This window comes from Ahaetulla prasina, chromosome 1 (genome assembly GCF_028640845.1).
Source record: "Ahaetulla prasina isolate Xishuangbanna chromosome 1, ASM2864084v1, whole genome shotgun sequence".
NCBI lineage: Eukaryota > Metazoa > Chordata > Lepidosauria > Squamata > Colubridae > Ahaetulla > Ahaetulla prasina.
In genome coordinates, this window is record NC_080539.1 from 272,819,688 (window position 1) to 272,847,553 (window position 27,866).

Genomic DNA, 27,866 nt, shown 5'->3' on the forward strand with positions numbered 1-27,866 from the left:
ACAAGACTGATTCTGAAGTGGAAGTTTTACGTGCTCCTTCCCCCTTACGTGATTTGGGGGCAGAACTGGGAGCAGATTCCCTATGCAGAGACAAGGCCAGTTCCTGGCGTATAGCCTGCTGAATCATCAGCCCAAAGGAATCAGGAAGTTGAAAAACTGGCAGTTGTGGTAATGCGGCCTCTGGATGTCCCATAGGGGCTCCTGCGCCCTGGGCCACATTGCCTGACTGGTTAGGAAAAGGGCCTGGAGTATGTTGAATTTCCGACTCAGAGAGAGTGCGGAACAATGGGGCCACTCCAGCCTGGGCCGAAGGCCAGGGAGATGTCCTGTCTGGAGACCAGGATCCAAACCCCTGGGTTGATTGTGTCATGAAACTTGGGCTTGGAGGGTCAGGGCGGTCTGCCTTATCCCTTTTTCCTCTGGGAGAAGGGGATCTGTGGGCCCTTTTGGAGGCCTTAGTAAACACCCTCTCCAGAGCCTTATGACGCCTCTCCTCTGCCCTAGCCCCCTTTTTTGCCCTGGTTACTTTCCTACCCCTGGGAGGGGAAACCCGAGGTTCAGAAGATGTGCCCTCCCCAGGATCATCCTGAATAATAGCTTCTGGGGTTGAAGCAGGCAACTCTGGCTAGGAGTTACTGGCGTCCGCCATCTTGAAATTTTTTCCCGCCAATTTAGGACCGCCTCGGCCTACTTACAGACTGTAGAATCCTGTGGAGGCTGCAGGAGAATCGGCCCACTAACGTCCAGCTGGATTGATTAATTGAGAGCAGGATCCAAGCGGCCAAAGGTAAAATGTCTCTCTCCGTGTTTTTTTTTTGTTTTTTTTTATAGATATATATCGGCCGCACGCCCCAGAGGCCGCCGCTCGAATGCCGGTGAGATAGAGCGAGCCGCTAGCCTGTAGGCCTCAAGCGCGGCTTATTTTAAAAACTCCCTGAACGTTGGTGGTAGTGGGAGTAAGGCCAGAAGCTCCGTGAGGCGTTGGTGGCAGTGGGCAAGGCCGTAAACTCACTGCGGCGTTGGTGGCAGTGGGCAGCGAGAGAGAGAGAGAGAGAGAGGCAGGGAGAGCCGCTAGCCGGGATCGCGTCGGGGACTAGCCCGTGAGCCTGCCGATTGCCTCCTCACCTTTCCGGACCCAATGCGGCTCTCCGCGCTGCAGGGACACGCCCGTGAGCGCTTCTCAGCTGTTTGGCTGGCCGGCAAAAAGTTTAAAAAGAAAAAAATGCCGAAGCCGCCCTCAGCGGGCTCGGGAGCCAGTCCCTTCTTCGCTGAATTCAAAAAAAAAATATTCAAAAAATTCAAAAAAACAAACCAACAAACAACAAAATTTTAAAAATTATAAACCTGAAAAAAAACCTCAAACTCCCTGAGGTAAAAATTACACGTCCGGTCCAAAGCTAACCGAGTCGAAAAAGCTGGAAAGAAAGAGGAGTAGGTGGGGACCACAAACAACAAATTAAAGACTCGGTCCAATTAGCAACGAGGAGATTCTACCCAATCCTGACGGCCGTTTTCCCCGACTGGGAGAATAAATGCTTATGATCATATTTGAGATATCTTTATTGTGAATATGTTATTGCTAAGGTTTACAAATTGTTATTAAAATTGAACTTGGAAAATGAGTATGTGAAGCATTGTATGATTCAGTGTACAACAAAATTTGGATATAATATAAAGCTTGAACAATGAAAAAATATGTGGACCAAAAGTTTAAAATTTACATTAAATTATAATTTAAAAGAAACATTTATAAGATGTGTTGTTGGTATTTAATACCAGATAAATTGTCAAGAATGTATAAGGGTACGTCAAATGAATGTTAGAAATGTAAATATAAAAAAGGAACTTTTTACCATTTATGGTGAACTTGTGATAAAGTAAAAAAATATTGAGGATTCACATCTTAATTCAGAACATTCTTAAATAAATATAAAGATAAAATCAGAGAGTTTTCTTTTGGGTTTAATGGATAAAGAACCAGCAAAAAATGGAATTTTGATGTGATATATGCTGACAGAAGCAAGAAAACTCTCTATGCATAAAAATGGAAGGGTACTTCAATCCTCACAATGGATGAATGGCTGCAAAAGTTGACGGAGTTAGCAGAGATGGTTAAATTGACTGCTTTGATTAAAGAATACAATTACCTTTCTTTCTTCTTGGAAATTGCTTTTGGACTTTTTGCTTAAGGAGGAAAAAAATGAAAGTCTGATTTTGAGTTATGCTGATTAGAGAGGTTTGTTGTTATAGAAATGGTTAGCATATATTATGTAAAAGTAAAAAGGTGAAATTGTATGTTATTACCTTATTCTACTGCACCAACAAAAACTGGAAATCATTTTTTTTCTTTTCCTATTTACCCTACACTTTTTCCTTCTTCCCTTCCCTTTTCCTCTTTTCCCATTACTTTCATTTGATTTTGTATTTCTTTATTTTATATTTTGATAAAGTAATAAAAATTTGAACCATGAAATATTTTGAAAGTACTTTAAAAGGTACCATGTTTTCCTGAAAATAAGACCCTGTCTTATATTTTTTTGAACCCTGAAATAAGCTTTATTGTCATGCACCAAAAGCCTGATTGGGCTTATTATCAGGGGTTTTCTTATTTTGGGGGAAATAGGGTATGTGTAATTCTATCTTGAAGCTAACTGGGAAGCAAAATTTTTTGAGCAATTAGATCGTCTGATGAAACAATGGATGTGAACCAAATGTAATAAAAAATCAACCCAGTTATGTTTGAAAGGGAAAATAGACTGAATGGTATATTATACACAACTGGCAAAAAATAAAAACAAATTAAATGAATTGTGTATATTTTTTAAAATGCTTACTAAATAAAGAAAAATAGTGATATGCTCAAGATGTGCACTTTCATGATGGCAGAAAGGTAGTAGGTAATACCTGGTTTATTGAAAAAATTGGGCAACAATACAATGTAATTTTTTCTCTATAAGTAAAAATTGTTCAGCATGAATTCCCACTGAAACTTATCAAAAACAACTTATATAAAAAAAATATTCTTACATATTGCAATTCATGTGCTGTCATATACAGTATGTAATGTAGTATTGTATTTAGGGATGCTAGGTCTTTACTGCAGAATTCTTAATGATCTCTACATGGCAGAAAACAATTAAGATTTTTTTTGTGTCTTTTTGCTGCCACCTAGTGTTCCTCTGGATTTCTGCAACCCAGACATGATTCATAAATTTAGACTGAATAATGTAAATGAAATATTTCACAACAATTTTAGTAAGCGATTGATTACGTAATATCAAGTTGGTGTTAGCTCTTAGTGACCACAGACAGATTTTCTCCAGGATCATTAGTTTTCATCGGATCCTTCACGTCCTTCAATAGTAAACCCATTACCATTGTAATTGTGTCCATCACTAGTAATTTTATTTTTCTTTCACGTCTCCAGAAAACTAGGTCTTTGTATGTGTCCAACATATAAAATTTATCTAAGTGAGAACTCTGGATTGATATGTTTCATAATCCATTTATTTCTTTTCTTGGCTATTCATTATCTTTCTTCTCCAATCCATCACTAACATTCAAAAGTTTGAACACAGGATAAGCATATTTCATAATAATTTTTGTACAACTTCTATGTCCATAAGCAATTTGTTTATAAATCACAACATCAGATCTTCAATCCACTACATAATTGGGGATGAAAATTTATATTTCCAATGTTGAAAAATTAGTTCAGACTAAATGCAAAGAGAATCCATGTTATTTTGTCCAATCATCAGTTTCCAATAGACATAATTCAAAACAATATGGACATCCAAGAATCTCAATGTTAAATTAATAATTGATATAAATATTAGCCCAGTGCAAAACTATACGTTTAAATGAAACACAATTTGCAACACAACACTAACACAATGATCTATATCAGGGGTTCAAACTCACGTCATCACGGCTGCATCATGTGACTTATCGGGACTTTCCCCCCCTTCGCTAAACTGGCCATGGCCAGAACATGATGCATCCAGCCTGCAGGCTGGGAATTTGAGAGCCCAGATCTATATAAACACGAGGCTCAATAAATCTTAAATGTATTTTTTGTTGAATTATTTATTTAAAATAAAACCCTATTGTATTAATGGTGTTTACGTTCATGAAGATTATTATGAAGTTTCATGGGTATCACATCAACATGGTAACCCAGTTATTGAAACCTGTTCAGAAATTGTTAGCAACAGTTTGATCATTTAATGATCAACTCTGCAATCTTTCTTGGGTTAGATTAAATGAATGTTTTCAAGTATTAGAGTGAAACTGGTTAACTATACACAGTGAATAATCTGTATCAAAGATCAGCAAGTCCATTTAATAAACTAACAAATGCTGTAAAAGTTCAAGTCCTCGCTTCATCTGACACTTAATATAACTAGGTAATTAGGTAATTGAAAACCAACCTAATGTACACTAATACAGTAGCAGGTAAGGTTCTATCAGAGAAGAAAGTCTATAAATAGTTAAGCAGCTACCAAAGCATCTGAATGTCTTATTGGAAACTCTACTTCAATCTAGAAGAAATGTTGAGAAACAACCTTTTTTAAAAAAAACAGCATTCCCTATTAAGGATAACAATGGTGAAGTAGATATTTCTTTTTGAAACTGAACAAGAGAAGGCGATCAAAGGCCGGTTTAGCTCTGCCTGGTAAGGCCTGTTATTAAGAACACAAAGCCTGCAATTACTGCAGGTTCGAGCCCGGCCCAAGGTTGACTCAGCCTTCCATCCTTTATAAGGTAGGTAAAATGAGGACCCAGATTGTTGGGGGGGCAATAAGTTGACTTTGTAAATATATACAAATAGAATGAGACTATTGCCCTATACATTGTAAGCCGCCCTGAGTCTTCGGAGAAGGGCGGGGTATAAATGTAAACAAAAAAAAAAAAAAACTATTCTCTATGAATACAGCTGTACAAACACAAAAGAGGCAAACTGTTTGACTAGAGCCTAGTTATCTAGTGCCAAGTGAAAATTATCTCATTTAAGTAGGCTTTTTACAACGTTGAATACTTTTTCTGTATAAATATTCTTCTGTGTCTCCATTATTATGATTTATCTGATTGTATGTAGTTTTGTTTTGTTTTAATTGAGAATCACAGAGAATATGTCTATCATCTATAGCACAATGGAACAAACTTGACTTGCTATCATAAGAGCAAGGCAACAATTGTATATCCAAATACAGATATGTGAAGTTTAACCTACATTTGGGATAACATCCTATATTAGATCAGAATTCAGTGGTAACCAACTACATGTAGAACTATGTACCGGTAATATGAGCAGCATAGCATGGACTCATGATTCCTGCTCGAAGAGCAGGTGGCAGTCGTGGCCAGGAGGGCCTTTGCACAACTGCAGGTTGTGCACCAATTACGCCCTTTCCTGAACCAATCACTCACAGTCACTCATGCCCTAGTCACTTCCTGGCTTGACTATTACAATACACTCTACATGGGCCTGCCCTTGAAGAGCATCCAATTGGTGCAAAATGCAGCAGCTCGCATGGTTTTGGGCAAACCCCAATGTACACATGTACGATCTCTCTTGCAGGAGTGGCATTGGTAGTCTTCCAGAAGGCGCTGAAGACCTGGTTCTGCCAGTGGGCCTAGGGAACCCAGAGTGGGATGGACCCCATTAAATGGCTCATGTGATCGGCTGTTGCCAGGGTGGGGGGTGGGAGGTGATTTTGTTACATTATACTGTATTAATTTATTTGATTGTTTTTGTTAGGTTTTATTGTTTTAAATGTGGTTTTATAGTCTGTAAGCCGCCTTGAGTCACCATGGGTGAATAGGTGGCAATATAAATTCAATAAATAAATAAATAATAGTGAACATACTAGAACTAGCAGCAATGGCAGCAGGAATGGTAGCCAATCTTTCAATCTTCATTTGTTGTTGTTAGCCATTGGCCACTGTCTAACAACAGCAGAGAAATGGCCCTTTCTCTTCCTTCCTCATCAAAGCCAACTAAGAAAAATCAGCAAGGCAATCTTCTCTTGGATGACAGGTTATTCAGGGTGCCTTGGGTGCAGTGGTGAAATCCTCTGAGATTTGCAATCGGTTCACTGCATGTGTATGCACAATGTGCGCCAAATGCATGCTGTGCACAGGTGCATGCACAGTGCGCGCTAACTGCACAATGCACGCACATGCACACTGCAGCCGCTACTGCCCAGCACAGAAAAAGGAGGCTTAAGAAAGTAAGTATAACAGTGAGGGAGGGAAACGGCTGTGCCACGTGATTTAGATTTAGAAATGTTGCAGATTTCCTGCTTTCTAGCAGATATAAATTGTGTGACATAGCTGATCGTTGGAAATACCATTTCTTTTTTCTAGCATTTTTTAACTACCAGTTCGCCCGAACCAGTAGCTTTTATTACTACTGGTTCGCCCGAACTGGTGAGAACTGGTAACATTTCACGCCTGCTTGGGTGCTACTATTTTCACCTGGTCATTACAATGACGAAAAGTATTAAAACCTGGTGTGCATTACTTTATTTTCTTCTTTCTCCAAATCTTCATAATTTTTTGGAACACAGAACAGATTGTTACTTGTAAACTCTGGTGAAGCTTCAGAATTTCCACTAACTGAGAAAGGTGTTGATAGCCTCCAGTTCTTTAGAAAAGTTCAACTTCATTTGGGCAAAGCTGTTTAAAAAGGCAAGAAAGGCAAAACTGTGTGGCTTTACTTTGGTCTCACCTGTTCCTGAGCAAAATGTCTCTTAAACACTAAAACGGTAATAGAAGATAGGATATGCCTTATGGATCTTCATTTTACTATCAAAATATATAGACTCAGTCTAAATATACTACGATTCACTTTACTTAAATTATGAGTTCTCCAAGTTGCATATAAGCAGCTATTTGCTTTGAATTTTTCCCCATACATAAACTTTATACTTCAGTAATCTTTTACACTAATAAATATTTTAGAAAATCTTTACTAACATAAAACACTTATACAGAAACTGATAAGTATTTCAAGTATCATTTATATTAAATGGCAGCCTTTATAAATTTACAAATGATTTTTGTTCAGAAAAAAGTGTTAGCTATTGAAAAATTATGCTTATTTTATTTATAATTCAAATCTTTCATAAGAACATGAATTCTAAGAAATGGTTCCCTTATTATTTAAATAATGCATTTTTCATATGTATATACCTTTTCAAAATATGATCAAAGCATAACATTCAAGGGAAGCAATAATAAACTTAGCTTCAAACACTGAAAATAAGCAACTAAAGAACTGGGATATTAATGTTCACTAGATAAGGGTATTTTCTTTAAAAAAATTCCCACATATAAAATAGCATCAAATATAAAGTGCATACAGACTGTTTTCTAAATTAGACGCTATAATAATTACTATATGTGATTTATGCAACGAGAAAAAAATAGGTTTAAAATCAGGTTTGTAAATTTTAAAACTATTAGAAGTAACCAGACTGCTTTAGTCTACTTTTAAATTTGTTGTAGTTAAGTTTCAATATTCCTATTTATTATTCTATTTGTTTTTAATACTTATGTTTAAGCTGTTGATCAGTCAAATCACGTAAATAGCCTGAAGTACAGCATATGCAGAAGGAAAAGATTAAATACAGTTTATTTTTATATTAAAAGAAAAAGCAACGGGAGCAGAACTGACTTTTGGGGTGTACTTACAACTTTCCTTGACAGCTTCCCCATTGACTTTGCTTGTGGGAAGTCAGCAGAGAAGGTTGCAAATAAGTACAAGCTGGTTGCCAACAGCAAAGTAAGGCCAGAAATATAGCAGTATCGTGCAGAAGTTCTGTAGAACTACAACTCTCTGTACTGCAATTCCCACCAACTTCAGCAAGAGAGAATTGCAGCTCAAGAAGAAATCCAGATAATCCAAGAAGGAAGATGAAAGTAACTAAATCAGTTGGCATGTAAAATTCAATTTTGATAAACTGAACTCTGAGAGGTGAAACTATGGGAGCTTGATTTCATTTTCAAGAAGTCCATGTCATTAAAATCTATGCTATTTTGATCTCAGTGCTTTTTTTTTTTAACCCAATTGTTGCTTGTCATTGTACTTTCTGGCTAAGTTTGGTAAATAGCCCAGTTTTCCCACTGCCTTAGAGAAAAATTCTGCCTCAAGGGAACTATGGACCTATCTCAAAGCTCCCTCCTCTGAACTCCCTCATCTGAACTATAGTATCTCTTTGGAGAGTTGGATTACAGTTACCTTTGATGAATCCAGATCGGATATGATACCTTGCTTACCATTATTTGTTGCTTTGTTAGAAGTTGCATTATTGGTTGCTTTGTTAGAAGTATCACATATATACTTATATACATATATATATATACACATATACTGTGTAAATCGGTATGATTTATCTCAAGGTTAAAAAAAATCCTGTAATTACAAATACTGTTTTAGTTTGAAAGACAAACTTTATTTTTGTACTTATTTGGTAAGGCTTGATAAAGTCTAACAATTGGAAAGTCCAGTACTTCTGCCCTGTTGCTATAATACAGTATGATGCAATGTAGAAACCAGCAGGCATCCTGATAGAGATGAAGAGCTGGTTTTATCTTCTCACATGTCAAAAAAATGTCACGCACAGATCACATCCTTAGAAGCAGCCTAAATTCAAACCCATCTAAAAAATCTTTGATCAAAGCTACAAAACGCCTATGACAAACGCCTCAGTCTCAGCTGCTTCACCATACTGATTAAATTCCTCTTAAATAAATCATACTAGACAAGTTATAGTGCAAAACAGAAGGTGTTCCAGTTTTGGAGCACTTATGTTTTAACCACTAACAAAACAGGCCACAGAAACATCTAAAAAGACAGTCACAATATTTAAAAGTCAGGGAAATGCACCACCTTATAAGGTTGCCTGAAACAAACAGTTATACTGAAGTATTGGAAAAAATAAAAAGGATATACAAATACTTAGCACACATTATAGACGAGAGCTATTTTTGTGATGAACATGAATTTTTTTAAAAAACATCCTACAGAAAGCACAGCTCCACAACACAGTCCTTTCAGCAATTCCATAAAGACTCCACACCCATTTGCACTACTCAGGTGATCCTGAGGATAAAGATAAACTTCCAGCTTTGTCCACTCTCTAAAAGAATGTAAATGACCAGCTGTCTGCAAGGAATACAAATCCTTCCATTCCCCACCATCTATTCAGAGCTGAAGAAGCTTCTTGGATGAGAAGCAAAAAACAAGAAAGTCCAGTTGCCTCTTGAAAAAGTATTTTTGGGAAAACCATGACCTGGATGACTGAGAATCTCCATACGTATTAAGAAAAGCTAGATTATTTTGCTATACATTAGAGAAGACTTTACATTGTAAATCATCTTTTGGGTTAAAAAGAGAAGTTGATATAACACACACAGTGGTCTAATGAGTTTTTCCTAGATCAAAGACTTGTGTTGCTATTTAAGTTAAACAGAGATGCACACTATCTAGTGTCTTAGTTATTGCTGAATTTAATTTCCATCAGACCTGGGCAAAATAGTTTTAATGATCTTGAATGATAAATGCTGAATTTCAGTCACATCTGGAGAATGTGAATTAGCATCTGAAACCTTCCCAGTCAGCTTCCAACAAGAAAAGTGAATGGCAGAAACCAGATTCTATTAATGACTGCATGATCCACTTAACAACTGTAGTGATTTGCTTAACAACTGTAGCAAAAAAAAAAGTTGTAAAATGAGGCACAACTCACTTAACAACTGCCTCATTTAGCAACAGAAAGTTATAAGTCAAAAATCTGTAGTTAATTTAATTAATTTATATAATATTTTTGGCTCTGCCCGTGCCTTTTAGAGTTTAGATTATGACAGCTTGCATAAAGTTTGAATTTTAAGGTTCAATTTTAAATTCTATGATGCTCTGTGGTACAATTTTGTTTCTTCAACTTGCCTGTTTGTATCTTAAGGTTCACTGCAAGAGGTCCTCAGATTTTCATTGTATTGCAGTACAACAATAATGATCATGCCCCCAAGTGCAGAATGTAAAGCCTTACTAATGATCTAGTACAGTGATGGCGAACCTTTTAGACACCGAATGCTCAAACTGTGCATATGTGCGTGCCCAAACTGAAAGGTGCCCACGTGCACACAGATGCATGCATGCACAGGTATGCACGCATGCGCAGCTTAGACCGAAAGACTAGCTGGTCAGCAGGAGGTGGGGCACCCCAACACTGGCAGCACGGCAAGAGGTAAGATCTTTTTCTTTTGTGAGCTTCTGTTTCGTCATTTGCAGGGAAACAGAAGCTCACAAAAGAAACGCCACAGAGATCTGACCTGCGGTAATGGTGCGCGTGCCAGCAGAGAGGGCTCTGTGTGCCACCTCTGGCACGCCTGCCATAGGTTCGCCATCAGGGATCTAGTATATCAAGAACACATTTTCTATAAAAATTATTAAAAATATTAATATAAAATACTAATATTATATGAAGGCAGGATAATTGTTACATACAAATTACACATAAAGAAACCCTCTCTCCTTCTCCCATTATGGTAATGTTTTTAAGAAGATACATTTATTTAAGCAACATGGATTTGATCTATAAATCTACCTTCCTTTCATTCCTATATGAAAAATAAAAGGCTTTCCATTCAAGGTCCATTTCAAGTAGCCCTAGGTGTATATTGTTATTATTGTTTAAATTAAACAATCTTATCAGGGGATCAGTTATTTTTAACAGTAAACTATTTTAATATTTTGGACCTTGTTACTCAAACAATTAAAGAGGATTTACAGAAAGCATGTGAAAAAGAAAGCTTCATATCTTCCCAAAATTGAACAGGTGTATAAATACCACTAAAATTCTACAGACCAGTAACTGTTTGAAATATCCACCCCTTGTACTTCCTGCAACATCAAGATAATAGACTTCAGCAATATTTTTATTATACAATGTATTATTAATGTTTCAACTCTACAGCTGCAGAAATGCAACCGAACAACAAACTACTTTGAATACTGTTTTTATCACAGCCAACATCTTCCTTCCTTTCTCCTCTCAAAAAGAAACAAAGTTCTCACAAAGATAATGCTATCGGTTAGGTAAATATTTGGTTCATTGTGATTATACAATGTTTATGGACAATTTTCTAAGTTCAACCAATAATGTCACTTGTGAAAAAGATATGACATAATATTCCATAATCCAAGGGCTTGTTATTATTGTTGGACAAAGCACTGACATATGAGTAAAATTTAAAAACTTAAGTCATACTTAATTCAGAACTGGACTGCTGAATAATTATTTACCAATTATAAAGGAGACAATAATAATTTGGAATAAATTATTCCAATAATTTATTCCAAAGGGTAATGGCTGCAATTTCATTTTCATTTAGAAGCAAATCCCTAAGAAATCAGGCTTCTTTCTAAAGTAAATTCAGAATTTGGATGTCTTTATATTATTATATATTATGTATTTTTGGGAATTTGTGTGCCGGCTTAAAGTCATTCTTGACTCCTGATTAGATAAACTGTCGTACCCATAGCTTTCTTATTTTCATAAACATATGCATGCAAGTGCAAAGAATTTTTAAAACAGCTACTTATCTCAATCAGTTTGCATAAACCTGATAGTAGCCACTTTCAGGACATAAAAAATTATTTTGGCTTCAGAGATTGCAAAGTAGAATCTAGTTAAATAAAGATTAATGACTGATACAAGGAATCCCACGGTGCAAATTTATGATGAATTCACGTAACCAAGTTTCAGGTAAGTTACTTTTATGCTAACCAAGTTGAACTGTTTGGCAGAAGATTAAAGTGAAAATATTGAGACTCAGATGAAAAAGCCGGTAAATTATTAGCACATTGTTTAAAACAAGTGGGTTGAGACTTAAAGATAATGAATCTATTTTTTTCCAATTCTATAAGCAATTTATAAATTTGATAATATGGTAAATCAACAGCAAATGGGTAATGTTTTGAGTGAGTTTGATATTCAACTCTTATCACAAGATTGCATAAGCCTTTTGAAAGCATCTTTGAAACTTCACAAGGTATTACAGACAATCAAACTCATAAAAATGGAAAAGTCCCTGGCCCAAAAGTTTTCCTCTTAAATGGTATAAATCTATATTTATAGATTTGTTGGCCCCAATATTAGAGATCCATAATGAAGTATTTAAATATGTAAATGCCATTATCTTTTTATGAAGTTTATTTAACACCAGTTTTAAAAGGTTCTTAATTCTAAAACTAATTCTTAAACTACAACCTTACATCATTAATTTAGATTCTAAAATAGTAATTGCTTTGTTACTAATCAGCTGCAGAGAATGATACTGTAACTATCAGCCTTACTCAATTCTAGATAAGACCAGGAAATCAACACAACAGGAAAACTTCATTAACATTGATACCATTTTGTACAATAACAAAATCTTGCAAGCCTAACTGTACTGTACCTCCCACATCCCCCGTCCCTTTTTAGTCCCCAATTAATCAGAAAGGCATCTTGTCTGAGCCACTTTAGAATATTAAACTTGTTTCCCAGGGCTTAACATTTCAATCTCTTCGGGGAGGTTCTTGTATATGTCCATCAAGATCATCTTCCTTATTCTCTAATTTATAATATGGCTGCAAAAGTTTTTAAAGGGCTAATGCAGTTTTAAACTATGTCAGAAATATAATAATTTTCAAATAATAGGAAGTAATACCTTCATTTTGTTCTGCATTGACTTACCTAGCAACGTGTTATTTGGGGACAGATAACAACAGGATAATTGGGACTTGAAATGAAGTCCAGAGAAGAAAAAGAGCAAAAAAATAAATAAATCCTGGGAATATTTAGCCTTGATTAGAAAAAACAGGGATTTCTCTGTACATACCTGAAAGAATATTACCTATTATTACATATTACAAAGAAGTTATATAATATAGGAGACATATCTCTTATCAGCCCAGAGGGCAGGATGTAAAACAATAGATTTAAATTGCAGGTAAGTAGATTCTGGTTGAATGACTGGAACCAATTTTTAGAAAAGTGGTGTGCTTCTCTTATTGCTTGTATCTGTCTCAAATTTTTTAATTAGTCTTACTGCACTGAGCAGGATATTGGACTTGATGGCCATAGTCTCCCTGTTCTTTCAGCCAGAATCACAAGTCCAGTGACACCCTCCGATTATGAATGTGCTCTATGAACACAATCCAAGAAAAAAAAGATGGCACACATTGGCACAGTATTGGAATCAATCAGAATGTCCCATGATCAGGTCTGAACTCAGATTGCCATGGGTTAATAATCCATTCTCCAGAGCTCTCTGCAACTGTAGTCCCACCATCTTCTCAATCACCTTCTTCCAAAATGTTAGGGATAGGGTAGCAGCTGTTCCAAGATTATGGAGACTCCCCTTCTCTCTCTCAAAAAGGCATTGACTATAGTTTATATTTGAATCTTAGTCCCCTCCCTACTTGAATTAGCCAGGTGGGCAGGGGTCTAGCTCACAAGTAGTAGAACTAAAGTTGCAGAGGACTCTAGTCCCTTCGGGTCCAGATAAGGCTACAGTAGGTCACTTCTGTCAGCTCAATAGATTGTGCCCATCAAGCTTCTAACCTGGAGCAAATATGTGCACTTTTATCAAGAAAATGTTTGGTTAAACAATCACAACTTACAATGAATGGATCTTCTGGCCCACCTTTCCCCTGGTTGGCACTCCATGGACACAAGGATGGAAAAATAATTATACTTTATCACTCTTACTGACATAGATTTAAACTTGGACTATTAAGTCTGGTCGCATTCATTTCTTGTTTTCCACGAGTGTCACTGCATGCATTTCTTCACACCTTTTCACAGAGCTTCTCAATAAATCAACCCGTGCACTACGGGTTGGCAAATGAGGACTTGGATTGATCCTGCTAAACACCCTATTTGCCTCTATTATTCCAGTGGTCAACAAGGCACTTAAATAGAAACAACTTTCAGATCACTGGGAAACTCCCCAAAGAGCTGCCATGAAACCACCTGGATTGATCAGACATCTGGGATTGAGCATCTTAACAGACCCTTTTTCCCAGCAATCAAGGACATGATCTGCACATGACAATTGAGGGTAAGTCTCCCAGAACAAAGGGAATACCAGATCTAGAATATAATGTTTCTTAGAAATCTATATACTAAATACTAATTCTCTCAGGTAGTTTATCCCCTACTTTAAAACAAATGAAAGAAGACCTAAACATAGAGTCTAAATTTCTGTGATTGAAATTGACTTAGATTTTTAAAAGTTTTTTTTATTTTTATTCTGTACTACTTTAAGTGAATTTAAAATAGCATTAATGAATTTATCCTAGCTGGAGCATTCTTCAAAATTTTCACTATGCAAATTAACAGTTCTGAAAAGCATGCACAATTTTTTATATTTCCAGGATTATAATGCTACTTATCTCAGTTTTAGATACCAGTTGGAATAAGGAACTTCAGAATTCAGCTCTCTTGGGGCTGAACTTGAAACTTGTTATCTGATCCTTTTGAAATCCTGGAAGACCTATGTGCATTCAAGGATTAGTTTCAGTACTAGTACTTAACATATGGAATATATTGAGCTATATATAACGTTTTGATTTTTAATACTCATGAAGAGCTTATGGAAGTATGGAATAACCCACATTTTAAAATAGCAGGCAAGTTTATTTGGAGGAAGCACCTAAACCTCTTATAATGTTATTAATTTGAACCAACTTAGTTCTGATGATGAAAAGTTAAATATCCTTTGAGTTGACACATAGTCAATTCAATAAAGCCATACAATAGAGCTTCTATATTATTTCCAAACTATATCCTTTATTCCGAAATAAATTTAGAAATCCTATATATAGGAAAACTACAGATTAAAAGGAAAGAGAGGAACAAACATAAAAAATACTTAGTGATGATTTTATAGGAATTTAAAGCACATATGGTAAACTATTGTTTCCTGTTTACAACTATAATATTCCTTAAATATTGTATATGTTTATATTGGGGAAATATTTAAACATATTCAGAATGCCTATGTAAGATTATATTTACAAAAATATAATTAGTTTGTAACCAATATAAACTAGGTGATATTATAAACATTTAAAATGCAACAAATACGTTTTTTTAAAAAGATAACCATTGAATAAACTGAAAAATTTAATCCTCCTCATAACAAAAAAAAGCTCTTTTGCTCTCCCAACTGTTGCTCAATAATGTAATTGTTTCATGTAATATTCCATCATGAAACCTCTTTTGCTTATTTTGCATAATATATTCAGATTCCAATCTTTGAGATTTTACCAAACAATCCCCATCCCCAAAACCCAAAACCTTCAAATACCGAATAGAAAAGAGAAAAAGATGAGTAACATAAAGAAAACACTTTCCCTTACAAAAAGGATGTATGCAGGAAATTAACAAAGTTGTCCAAGAACTGTAAACTACTACAAATCTCCCTAAATTTCAAGAATATAGAAGGAATCTGTGGTATTCTTATACAATAAAATTTGAGCTGTGGGAATGTCAGATTTTATTGAACGAGCATAACTTTCAAAGTTCCATCTTATCCATCATTTTTTTTTTCCAAGAGGTATGAAGAGCAAAATATGACACGCACTTTCAGTGTCAACAGCTTAAACAAAAGCATTTGTCATATACATTTAATAGAAGAAACTCTCATGTGATGTAGAAGTCATTCTATTATAAAACAGATGTCACACGTATACATCATCCTAATAAAAGTACATTTACTTTGTCATGGTTTGCAGTTTCAATTTTGCTTGAAGTTGCAATAATCTTAAGTGTTGCAATATTCTGGTTTTAAAATAAGAGCATGTAGGATTGTAGATTATAGATTCAGTTTGAATGGGTAGAAAATAAATTTCTTCAATAAATAGATAGCTTAAGCCAGTTGTGTTCAGCTACTGTATCAAAAATACATCCTTAGATCTACATCAGTGTATAGTACCGTCAATAGGTAACTGAGAAATTACAATCAGTTTTTACATTTCTGAAACTGAGAAATAAAGATAGTCTTTGAGCCAAGAATTATGGTCATAAGTGAGGTACCTGCGTGATCTCTTCGCTTAACTGTCACAATCCTTGCTGTTTGAGGTTGTTAAGTGACTGCACAATTCATTAAGCAGAGCATGGATGCCTCAAAGAGTCGTGAAGGCCCTAGGAAGCCTAGCGCAGGTCCAGGCCTACCTAGCAGCACCAGCCAGTTCACATGTGGCCTGCCCTGGGCCTCCCACACCCCTTGAGGCACTTCTTACACACCTTCCTGCCCACTGGGTCTCACACTTTTCAGCCTCCTCCTCCCCATCATGACCTAGCCCACTTATTTTTTCTGAAGATCACCTTTGGAAAGAGAACCGGTCTATCCATTGTGTGGCCTTCCTAAAGACTGGCAACATTTTGGGAGTGGTGGTAATTCTCATGATTCAAAAACTGAGGCTCATTCCAAAATGGCACCAGATTCTGGGACAGGCTTCTGTATAGGAAGGCCACAGGGCAGATTCACTGGTTTTCCTTCACAAAGACAATCTTCAGAAAAGTAAGTGGACTGAGCATGATGGGGGAGAGTGGAGGTCCAAAGGTGTAAAACCCAGTGGGGCAGGAAACAGAGCCAAGGATTGTGGGAGGTAGGTCTAAGGGACTCAGCAGGGCAGGAAGATGGAGAAGATATGCAGGTAGGGGTAGCTGTAGCAGCAGTATCCCTGCAGTTGATCATAAGGGTGAGTGGATTGTCTAGCACCTGAATTTTGTTCATGTGACCGTAGTAGCACTGTAGTGGTCATAACTGGTCATAACTGGTCGTAAATCCCTTCATTCAGCACCATTATAATTTTGAATGGTCTCTGAATGAATGGTCGTCAGTTGACTACTATCTTGTATCATCTATTTGTATCAAAAGATACAAAAGGTACAAAACCCATCCAGATTATGTGCAAAACTTTCTACTATATTCTGCCCATGAACCTACTGTATACACACACACACGCACTTGCACACACATGCATGTGCACACATGAACAAAACTTATTTGAGGCAGGGACTGAATGTTTACTCAACCTCAGATTTCTGTTTCCTGACAGAATTTTTATTTCAATAATTAACAATTTTTGAAGTCTTACTAAAGAGATTCTGATAAAAATTAATAATTTACTCAACCACTGCAGGACATTCAAAAACAAGGTTTTTATTGGTCTGTATCGTTAAGTGAAGCTGCAGACACTAAACACAACTGTAGCAACATTGTTTCATTATACTGAACAACTATTCAACATTTTGGCTCAAGATAAACTTCAGTACTTTCCCTTATATTGAACAGTCTCACTGTCTTCACAAATTGGGAAGTTAAATGGATTTCCGGATGTTTTGCTGACAAAAATGTGTGTCCCTACTGGGCATTAATTTTAAAACCAAACTAGCTGTGTCAAATATTTCCTGTTGGGAGGAACACATTTTGTTTGTCTCCCCGGTCATGGAAATAATATAAAGAAAGAGTTACAAAGGTTATTTATGGCTAATTGATTCTGACATTCTATAAAAGTCTTGCATTTAAGTAGGAAATCAAATAAACTTTTTTTCAGGAGTTTCAAGCAATGGCATACAAACACAATGTGACTGCCTGCTGATGTCTGCTTATTACAACTTTTAAACAGTTTTTCGTTTGTAGCTTAATGCTATGTGTATGCAGCATATTTATTGAAGAAATGATATGATTTAGCTTACATTGCTCCTTTTAGCACTTCAACCAATTCAAAAGCATTTATCACTAAAAAGGCACTTTGGGGTAGATGTCCTAGCACCATACTTTGAAACATTTTTAGTTTTAAACAGCTGTACCTGTGGAAGTCCAAGATATTTACTGAAGTGAACAAAACAACTAAACATGAATACTCTTAGAAGTTTGGGGAAAGAGAAGTTCCTCAGCCTAAGACCAATGCACTGTCTATTTCCACTGAAGGAATGTGGAGAATGCAGATATTCTATAGCCTCAGGGAAAGGAGCAAGAAATCTAAAGTGAAATTGGATTGGATGGAGTTACACACATAGGAAATAGGGCAGCTGGATATGAATCTGTTTCTTTAATGACAGTTCAACACTGTCAGAATTTATCAATATTTTTCTTGGTCATTAAAACTGCCTGCAATAGTTTTAGCTTGGTCATATATGTCCCTGAGAAAGTTGCTGTAATTATATTTCTGAGCGACTGGATCTGACAACTATGATCAAAATTTCATAGACTCAGAGTTGGAAAGAACCTCAGAGGTCACATGTTCCACCCTGTAAATGCAAGATCAACTAAAACCTGTTCATGCTAATAAATAGAAATCAAAAGGGAAAGAGTGGGATGTTTCTATTTCTGCTTATCTTCTGTAAACATCTGTCTATTTCCCTCAAGTCCTAGAAATACTCTAGCAAACAATATTACATGGGAATTATTGATGTTATTGATACATTTTAAAAGATATGGCCGCAAAAATGTTACACTTCAATTAGATTTTGCTGTATCTGCATCTTACCAAAATTATTTAATATATTAAATCACATTTTATAACTCTTCCAAGGGAAGTATGGCAAACTGAAGAGAATTCTGCAAAAGTGGTGCCAATGACGGTGGCAAAGGGATTTATCTGGATAAGAAAAGGACCGATTGCCCACATATGCTCTAGACAGCTGCTCCTCATAAGGAGACTGCAGGAGAGTGGTTTCTTCTGGGTCTGAGCACCTGGAGAGAAAAGGATTAGCCATCTTGCTAACAACCACAGTAGAGACTTTTTAAGTTCATAAACCTCACTTTCTAGTTACTTTCAGAAATTGCTTATTAACTATTACTAAACTATTGGAGACCTTTAGAAAGTTTGAAAACAGGTGGGATTCACTTACTTTTCTTACTGGTTCACAAATGTGAGCGCGCGCGCGCATAGAAGATAGCTTCTTTAGCCAACCACTGCACAGTCCAGGCAATCATAGACAATGCCAGCCAGCCAGTCAGAACTTACTTTGTTTCAAAACTGGCCAATCACTGAGTACAGAGCTTCTAAATAACTAATAGTTTTCCCGTTTCTTCACAAGAAGAAAATATATATCTAATACACAATTCATGCCTTTGATCTTATGTATTTATATGTATTTGCCAGGTAATATATAAAACCTTTTGCATTCTAGCTCTACAGGTTTGCAAATAACACTGCCAATGGGTATCTGCAGCCCAAGAGACAGGGAAAATTCAAGCCTGAAGTTTGTCAGGAAAATCAGGATAATTTATAGGCTGATATACAGTACATATGACTACATGAAATTTACATTATAGAGTAACATGTGAGTTGAAAAGCAAAGTTGGTAAAATACTCTCACAGTTTCAACAAGATACAGGTTGTTATTAGTTTCAAATCTTGGCAACTAAAAAGGCCAGCCATGCAATTTTTATAACAAAAATACAGAAATAGGTTTGCCATTTCTGCATTTAGGTTTGGGATATATTTTATCTTCCCAGTCCAAGGTTATAACACTGAAATTCCATGGTTGCATTCTTCCATCCAAGTATTACTCAGACCCAACTGTGTTCAGTTTTTGAACCTACACAAGTTGACCCAGCTTGCTACCATCTAACATAATCTCACTATTTAGACACTAAAATATTATAGAAATCTGTTTTTCCAAATTCAGTTAATTTCAAAAACCTGCATGCTTGCAAGCCTTCTAAACAGTCAATTCACAATGAAAGGACATAGCTACATGTTGAAGGACATACTGCATGTAACAGGAAAAATCTCTCCATGCCAAAATCTGGGCAAAACAACTGAACAAAATGTGAATAGTTTCAGTCCCTGAAAACTCTGGAAAAGATTTCTAATGAAACCACAGCATTGGATTTACACATCACATGAATTCAGAACAATTTGACTTCAGTCTGTATAGAGCATGAACTCATCCACTGTGTTCTGTAAAAATATGGTTCCCTATTTAATTTATTGTACGTCCTATTCATCAAAACAAACCCAATGAACTATAGCTTGATATGACATATCAACAGTCACCAAAGAGCTACTCCCGGTCAACCTAGACAAAAGTGAGCTAAAAGGAACAGTGGAATATTGAAGTACATGACAATGAGGAACAGTCATATTAGCATCAGGTAAATGGTTCAATGGAAAATAGAATAACAGATCAAATCATATATTTATTATGGTCATACACCAGCATATGGAACAACAAAAAGAGGGATACCTGAAAATTAAAAGTAGTTTTAAAAACTGTCACATTGAAGAGTTTTTAAACAAAAAGTAAATCTCAAGCAGAATGTACACATGTACGTTCAATGATAATAATAAATGAAGCAATGCTATCATTCTATACATTGCAGGAAAGTCTGAAAAGCTCAGGAAAATCTTCAGCCAACACAACATATGTGCACACTTTAAACCCAAGAATACACTAAGGCAGAAGGGCCATTCTTTTGAAGACAGCAAAGTCCACATTTTGGACAGAGAGGACCGCTGGTTTGAAAGTTAAAAAGGTCATCTATGTCAGAATTAAACAGTCCTCTCTCAGAGGGAGAGGGATACATCATCATCTATCTCCAGTTTACAACAGAGTCCTTTCACCAGTTCCAAAAAGGCTCCATATCCATTGCACTACTCAGGTGATCCTGAGGTGTCCTCAGGTGATCCTGAGGTGTCCTCAGGTGATCCTGAGGACACAGATAAACCTTCAAGTGGCCTCAATGACTCGCTCGCAATCGGTGTCAAACTCGATTGCGTCATGTGATGTCACATGATGTATCAATGTTTTTTGCCTTTGCAGAGCTGAGGTGGACGTGGCCTGCATGTGACGCATTCGGCCCATAGGCCACCAGTTTGACACCACTGCTCTAAAAGAATGCAAATGGCAAGCTGTATGCTAGGAATATAAATCCTTTCATTCCCCACCATCTAGTCAAGCTTCTTGAATGAGAAGCGAAACATCTTCATAGAAAAACAAGAAAGTCCAGTTGCCGCTTGAAAAATCACCTTTGGGACAATTTAAAGCCCTTTCCCACATGCCAGTAGAATGTAGTCAAGTCAGAGTAGCAAAGCTTATAAAACAGAATGGATGCAGGCTGCCTTCCTTTGTTGTCCTGAATTTACCTTTTCCCAATCGACTTTTTTCTACATCTCGAGAGTTGGTTTGGCCAAGAATCTCATTAAAATATTAGACACATGGAAGATTACACAATTATCTCAAATTGTGCTTTTCCAAAAGGCAACTTTCTTCACCAAGGAAGTCCAGTTTCCTTTTGGAAAAGCATCTTTGGGACAACCATGACCTGGATGACTGAAAATCTCCACAGACTGCATTATGTCAAATATTGACAAATTTGATGTTAAACTGTCTGATTCTCTGCAAATCCAAAGCACCTTCTATTCTGTTTCACAAGAGATAAACACAAGGAAGAAGTCTTTGTTGGAAAGACTAAAAACTCCCAAGGTGGACAAACTAGATGATATTAGAAGGTTTAGCCTGATTTGGGGAACCCTTGGAAGAATGAACCTGTCAGATTTTAAAATATCCCCGACTTCCAGTTTTTAACACTATTGCTCCAGATTATAGTTAAATTCAAAGAACATGCAAGGCCTAAATCAAAGGATAGCAACAACTAAACCCATGCAAAACTAAATATGAGATACTACACTACTATTTGTTCTTGAGCGTATAGATTGTAGAACAACTTCATAATGCTGGAGTTTCATAGGGAAAAAATCTGATTAAGAAAGGTCAATTCTCTATGCATCATGGGACTGCATGTGGGATAAAGGAATTTAGAATAGACAGTGAACTTTATTCTTTTACAGAAGGTTCTCTCTCAAACAGTTTTAATTACTGACTCTAAAAATAAACAAGCGTGCAAAGGGGAATTTAACTGCATATTTGTAAAAATTTAAATAATCTGAAGATTTATTTACTTCAAATCTAACATGCATTTGATAGGCTATTTTACTGTATCAAGAGTTTAAAATCTGCATTGGATGTAGTTCTTTATAGAAGAAACTACTTTGCCAGAGTAAGTCTGTATTTCCAGGAACATACAATTTTAAAAGTTTCTTCGAACCCTTTAAAAATTGTTCAAACCCAGCTTCATGAAATGGACAATTTCTTAGATATTTTCAAGTCTAAAGTTGATAAAGTGTAACTAATATGCACTTTTTTATTTATTAAACAAATTTATATAGCCACCAACTCATACATAGGCAACTTTTATAAAAAGTTGTAGAATGGACAACTCAATCATAACTATAAAATATACAATATCCCATTGTGTATATGTTATGATTTAAAAGCTGGATATGATACAGTTTAAAAGCTGGAACACCATATTACAAATATAACACTTGAAGGGCAAAAACTAATAAATGAGTGGAAGAAGAGTTACTTAGAGTTAGCTAACATTGCTGTATATCAGTCTTTCTTTTAACTTTTCTCTCAGGACCCCTTCCCACTTGTAAAATTTATGGAAGACTCCAAAAGGGCTTTTGTCTGCATGGGTTATGTTTATCAACATTTAATATATTAAAAATTAAAATTGATGCATTCACTGCCACTATCACTTCTCAGATTGTTTGATAGGATTTTAAAGTTGTATTATTTTTGAACATAAGCAACATAAGCATGTGCGCAGGACATGAGAAAAATCCCGAAATTTTTAAGGGGTTTTAATTGGTCTTTGACCGTTTTAGTGATTCGGCCAGTAAATATTTGTTCTTAATTGTTTTTTAAAATATTGTTATTTATTATATTTATATTGTATTGGTGTGGGTATTTTAATAATTGGCTGTAAACCGCCCTGAGTCCTCCGGGAGATGGTGCGGTATAGAAATGTAATTATAAAATAAATAAAATAAATAAAGCAAATAATTTTGATTTTAAAGACCCCTGAGAAGGCCGGGGTGGGGGGTGGGGGCAAGACAAGAGGGATCCTGGGACCACGCTTTAAGAAACACTGCTGTATAACATTATTGCTTCTACGGTGCAATATTCCTAAATATTTGTTTCCTAACTCCTGTTTCAATTCTTTGAACATGAATCTGAAAACTTTTTTTTAAGATAGGGAAATAACAGTAGCTCAGCATACCATATCATCTCTCTATAAAATTATCTTCTCTCAAGTAAGCTTACATTGTTTATCCCATATTTCTATAAGTATACTGTGCAATAGTAGATAGAAGAGTGCCAGATCCTGCACTCTTATGTAGAAACATTCAAAGACAAACCAAACTACATTTACTTCTTATTTAGCAAAAAGAAAACATGTAAGAAAAATATTAGAATAACCCTTCATTATAGCTTCAAAAATGGCACTCTATTCAGATTATAGAAAATTTAAACAACTTTGCTATACAACTTGTTTTTCCCTTTAATATCTGTGCTTCTTTCTGAAGCAGACCTATTAAAATAAGCATGCTTACTGTGTTCTTAAGAACTACCTTAAATTTATTAAAATATTCCCAGAACCTGAATAAATGTATTTATATAAATTTATAAACTTGTTTTCCAGATTCAAACTTTCCCTGCAAATTACGTGGTTTTTACTATGGTTATATATCTGCATTGGTCATGTTTCAACAAGTTACCCAAGTTTCTTCTACTGTATTTCTGGAACCAACTAAATTTAGCCAACTCTCACGTGGCCAAACAAAACGTAATTACTACTGGATGTTAACACTCACGATAGATAACACAGACGAGGAGGACACATTGGTTCTAATGTTTATTTTTCTCCCAATGCTGGGGAAGAAGGAAGATCGCCCTCTCCACCTGGCAAGTCATCTAATACACCAGCGTGTCATTTAATAGTTAAGGGAGAAGCTACTTCTGGCTGCTTTTCAGTTTCCTTGGCCAGGTGGGGAATAAAATCCTTCCTTAGCCATGCTGGGAAGCCAACCTGTCCACCCATCCCCATAGAAAAACCATGGCTTTTCAAGGGAGGGGGGTGGGAAATGCCCCCTTTACATCCACATGCCCAATTGTCAAAGAGGGAGAACCAGCCCCCGCTGCTGATGCTGCTATCCCCTTGCGTGTCAAATCTCCAGCAAGTCTTGTAAAGGAAGATGACTGACACACATACACACGCACACTCCTCTTCCTTGCCAAGCCACACAACCACGGGAGAGGAAGCCCAAGCGCTGGTTCCTGACATTCCTCCACCCACTCCTCCATGATTCCCCCCACCCCGCGTCCCAAAGGGGATCCTCGTCGCCACCTCCCCCTCCCCACGATGACCAGCTGCCTTCCCCCCACCTTTACGCCCGGCCCCTTCCAAAAGGAAGCCCCCCTCCCTCCCAGGCTCCAAATGCAAGGCAGAGACAACGGCGTATCACCCATAGCCACACCTACCTGTCTTCTCATGGTCGTAGCCCACCACAATGAAATAATCTGCCAGGCGGGCCATAGCCGAGCCGAAGCCGGCTCCGTCCTCGCTAGCCTCGCTCCACCTACCACTCCCGCTGCTGCTGCTCCGGAGTAGTTCAGCATCCTCCCTTCAACTCCCCCTGTCCTGCAAAAAGAGGCAGCGGTGGCAGCGGCGGCGGCAGCAGCAGCTCAGCCATGTTGGACAGTCAGGCTCCTGGTGCGCCTGCGCCGTCCTCATTCTCCCTCGTCTTTCTCCCCTCCCTTTCGGAAAGCCGTTCTCCAGCGGCCTCGCTCGAGCCGGGCTCGCGGTCATGGGTGTGTGTGTGTGTGTGTGGAGAGAGGAGGAGGCAGAGGCAATTCCGGGTCTTGCAAGCGCCGCGCGCTGTGTCCAGGACGGGGTTGCCTCCGCTCAGCTTCGACAGGGCGGTTTCTTTACTCTTCTCCCCCTCCCCACCCCGGTTATATTCCTGTGTGGACGTGGGTTACATAATTGCTTTGTCCGGGGCTCGCCTGATACCGCGCCCGCCGCCCGAAAACGGAAGGCGCTCTGAGAAATAAGGCTCAGCCGCCTTTTTTCAATCAGAGTCTTCCTTCCTGTTTTCCGAAGTTGAACAGGAGCCGCCGCGCTTTTGGTAGGCGAGGAGAAACGTTGGAAGCCGCTTGCTGACGCCGTCGCCTTTCTGCCTACAGTCCGCAGGAATCCGTTTCGCGCAGATTTCCATAAAAGACTTAACTTGGAGATATAGGCAAACGGAAATCGTGGGGCGCTTCATCCCTGGAGGTTTTTAAGAAGAGACTGGACAGTCACTTGTCTGAAATGGAATAGGTTCTCCTGCTTGAGCAGGGGGCTGGACTAGAAGACCTCCAAGGTCCACTCCAGCTCTATTCTACTCTGTTCTGAATGCCTGTGTTGAGAAGGATGCTAAACTCCCTTCCTGTCGCTTGGGCGTTTTCTGTCTTTGTGGAAGTGTGGCTTGAAAAAAAAAATATGGGGTGCTATTTTTCTGGGTTCAAAGGTGATTCAAAAATGATCATATAGAGGGAGTCCTCAACTCACGACTGCAATGGAGCCCAGAATTTATGTTGCCAAGTGAGAAATTTGTTAAGTGAGCTTTGCCCCATTTTGCGACTTTTCTTGCCTCATTTGTTAAGTGACTCACCCCAGTTGTTAAATTAGTATCGGTTGTTAAGTGAATCTGGCTTTCCCGTTGATTTTGTCTGGAGGTTGCAAAAGGCCGTCACATGATGGGGGGGGGCATTACAATCAACATAAATGTGAACCACTTATCAATCATCCAGATGTAAATCATGTGACCATGGGGATGTCATAAGTCTGAAAAATGGTCATAAGTCGCTTTTTTCAATTCCATTGTAACTTCTAAACGAACTGTTGTAAATTAAGGACTACCTGTATTTAGTGCTAGTCTCACCCATGATTATAGAAGTTTTTTTTAATTCTTTAATTCTTTAGAAATTAATCCGTACAAATCAGTGCTTTGAAAAAATATAACTAGTTTAATAATGGAGGGGAATGGATACCCCATGGATAACTTTGGCCTAAAGCCCAGTGCAGACTTGCTATAGTGAAATTATGCTAAATTACAAGTTATTTTTTCTAATTTGATAGTCGTGTTCTCTAAATATTGGTGCAGTAAGATTACTAATGTCAGATTGACACTTAATGTTTCATATCTAAAGTGGCAATAACTAGCTGTTCTTGGAGCTAATAAATAATGTTTTAAATGTATTTACAAATAATAGCATGGGTATATAGCTTACTAGACGACCTGTGATCTATTAGGTTATCTTTTATGAAATATTTCTTTACCAGATCCCTGAGTGCCCTCAACAGTGACAGAATTTCTAATCTACTGCTTTCACTGGAAAAGTTGTGATACATTCGGAGATGTATTTTCCTTAAAAATAGCCCAATTCCACAGGAGTTGTGGGCCCTGGATTTTGGACGCATGTGTAAATTAGCCTATTTCAGGTACCTTGGTTCAAAAGGTTTTGTCTTGTGGTGTACCATTTTGCCTAATGAAAAATTACAGGAATCAGAGTTTAATAATATATGGAGGGGAGGCAGGATAATAACGACAGATTAAAAAACAAATGCTCACTGGAGAATTTCCATTTATACACTGCATATTTCTGGAGGGTCCTGCCAGTGTGATAGAGACTTTAATCTAGTTTACGGCTACTGTATGAAGTCTTCAGGATTTGCCTCATTATATTAATTATGGCACCATTAAAATAATGCATGAAGTGACTTAAGTAAAACACATTTTTCTTATGGTATTGCATTTTCACACTTGTGACTACCACTGTTATAGAATCTAGTGTGGGAAACCGCCCATCTAAATCAAATTACCCAACTAATGCTTATACTTGCATGGTTCTTATAGGCATAAAACATCATGCAACATTGCAAAAATAATCACTAAGAAAGGTTAAAGGTTTACAAATACACTATTGAAAATTAGCAGGGACAAGATAGAAACCTAATACAGATAGTCCTTGACTTATGACCAGTCACTTAGCAATAATTCATAGCTCCCCAAAAAACTACTTAGTCAGACCTAGTTTCAAAATTCGGACATCACGGTCCCCCTGCAGTCACATGACCACATTTTGGGCACTCAGCCAGCCTGCATTAATGCTGGCTGCAGTGTCCCGTGGTCACATGACTGCCTTTCACAATGGTTTTCCCAGAAACTGACATCTATGTCTGATTTCCGGCAAAACTCACCCCATACTGAACAATAAGTTTGCTTAATGATAGCAGTATATGCTTAGCATTTGCTGTGTTACTTAACAACTGCCACAAAGAAAGTTGTAAAATCAGATTTAGTCATGTGATCCTTTACAACCATGGGCTCAGGGAGATTACTTGAGAACTGTAGTTTTTTCCTCTCAATTTTCCTTTTTCATCTTTTAATTCATTTTAAATTTGCTCTGTTCAGCTGTCTTTTCGTTTCATTAATGTGTGTCTCTGTGTGTAAAGTAATAATAAAATGTAGATTTTAATATTAAGTAATTAGCTAAAACCTTTACTATATAACAAATGCTTTTACTAAATTTTGAATGGCAAAGCCAAGTAATTTTAATGCTTATAATATTAATCCTAAAATGCAATGAATATTTGTATCTTTTTTCTCTGTTGTTTTCAATATTCTATGTTATTTAAATAATATATGTCACAGTCTTTAATTATATAAACAACAATGTACAGACATAAATATAATGTATCAACATGTATAAAAAATACAATAAAAAAGGAACAAATAAAAAATGCTTACACTTGTATGTCAATCTACCAGATCAAGGCTGCAGAAATCCATATGACCACAAGATGGGAGCAAATAATTAGATTTTTCTGCGCATCTTTATCTCCATACACTGGTCATCCAGATTTTTGCAGCGCTGAGAATACTTTCATAT

At 37.0% G+C, this 27,866-nt stretch overlaps 1 protein-coding gene across 5 annotated transcripts in view; it reads right to left on the reverse strand.

Moving 5' to 3' along the window:
- The window catches only part of SBF2 (SET binding factor 2), a 227,044-nt gene extending 199,422 nt beyond the window's left edge, over positions 1–27,622 (reverse strand). For 2 of the 5 annotated variants that reach the window (XM_058159766.1, XM_058159757.1), the window contains exon 1: positions 24,411–27,613. In XM_058159766.1, the coding sequence (XP_058015749.1) occupies positions 24,411–24,465 (55 nt within the window). In that variant the 5' untranslated portion in view covers positions 24,466–27,613. Of the gene's footprint in view, positions 1–24,410 lie in introns of all 5 variants that reach the window. The other 3 variants (XR_009152348.1, XM_058159774.1, XM_058159783.1) reach the window with 3 other exon arrangements.
- Positions 27,623–27,866: the final 244 nt, after the last annotated feature.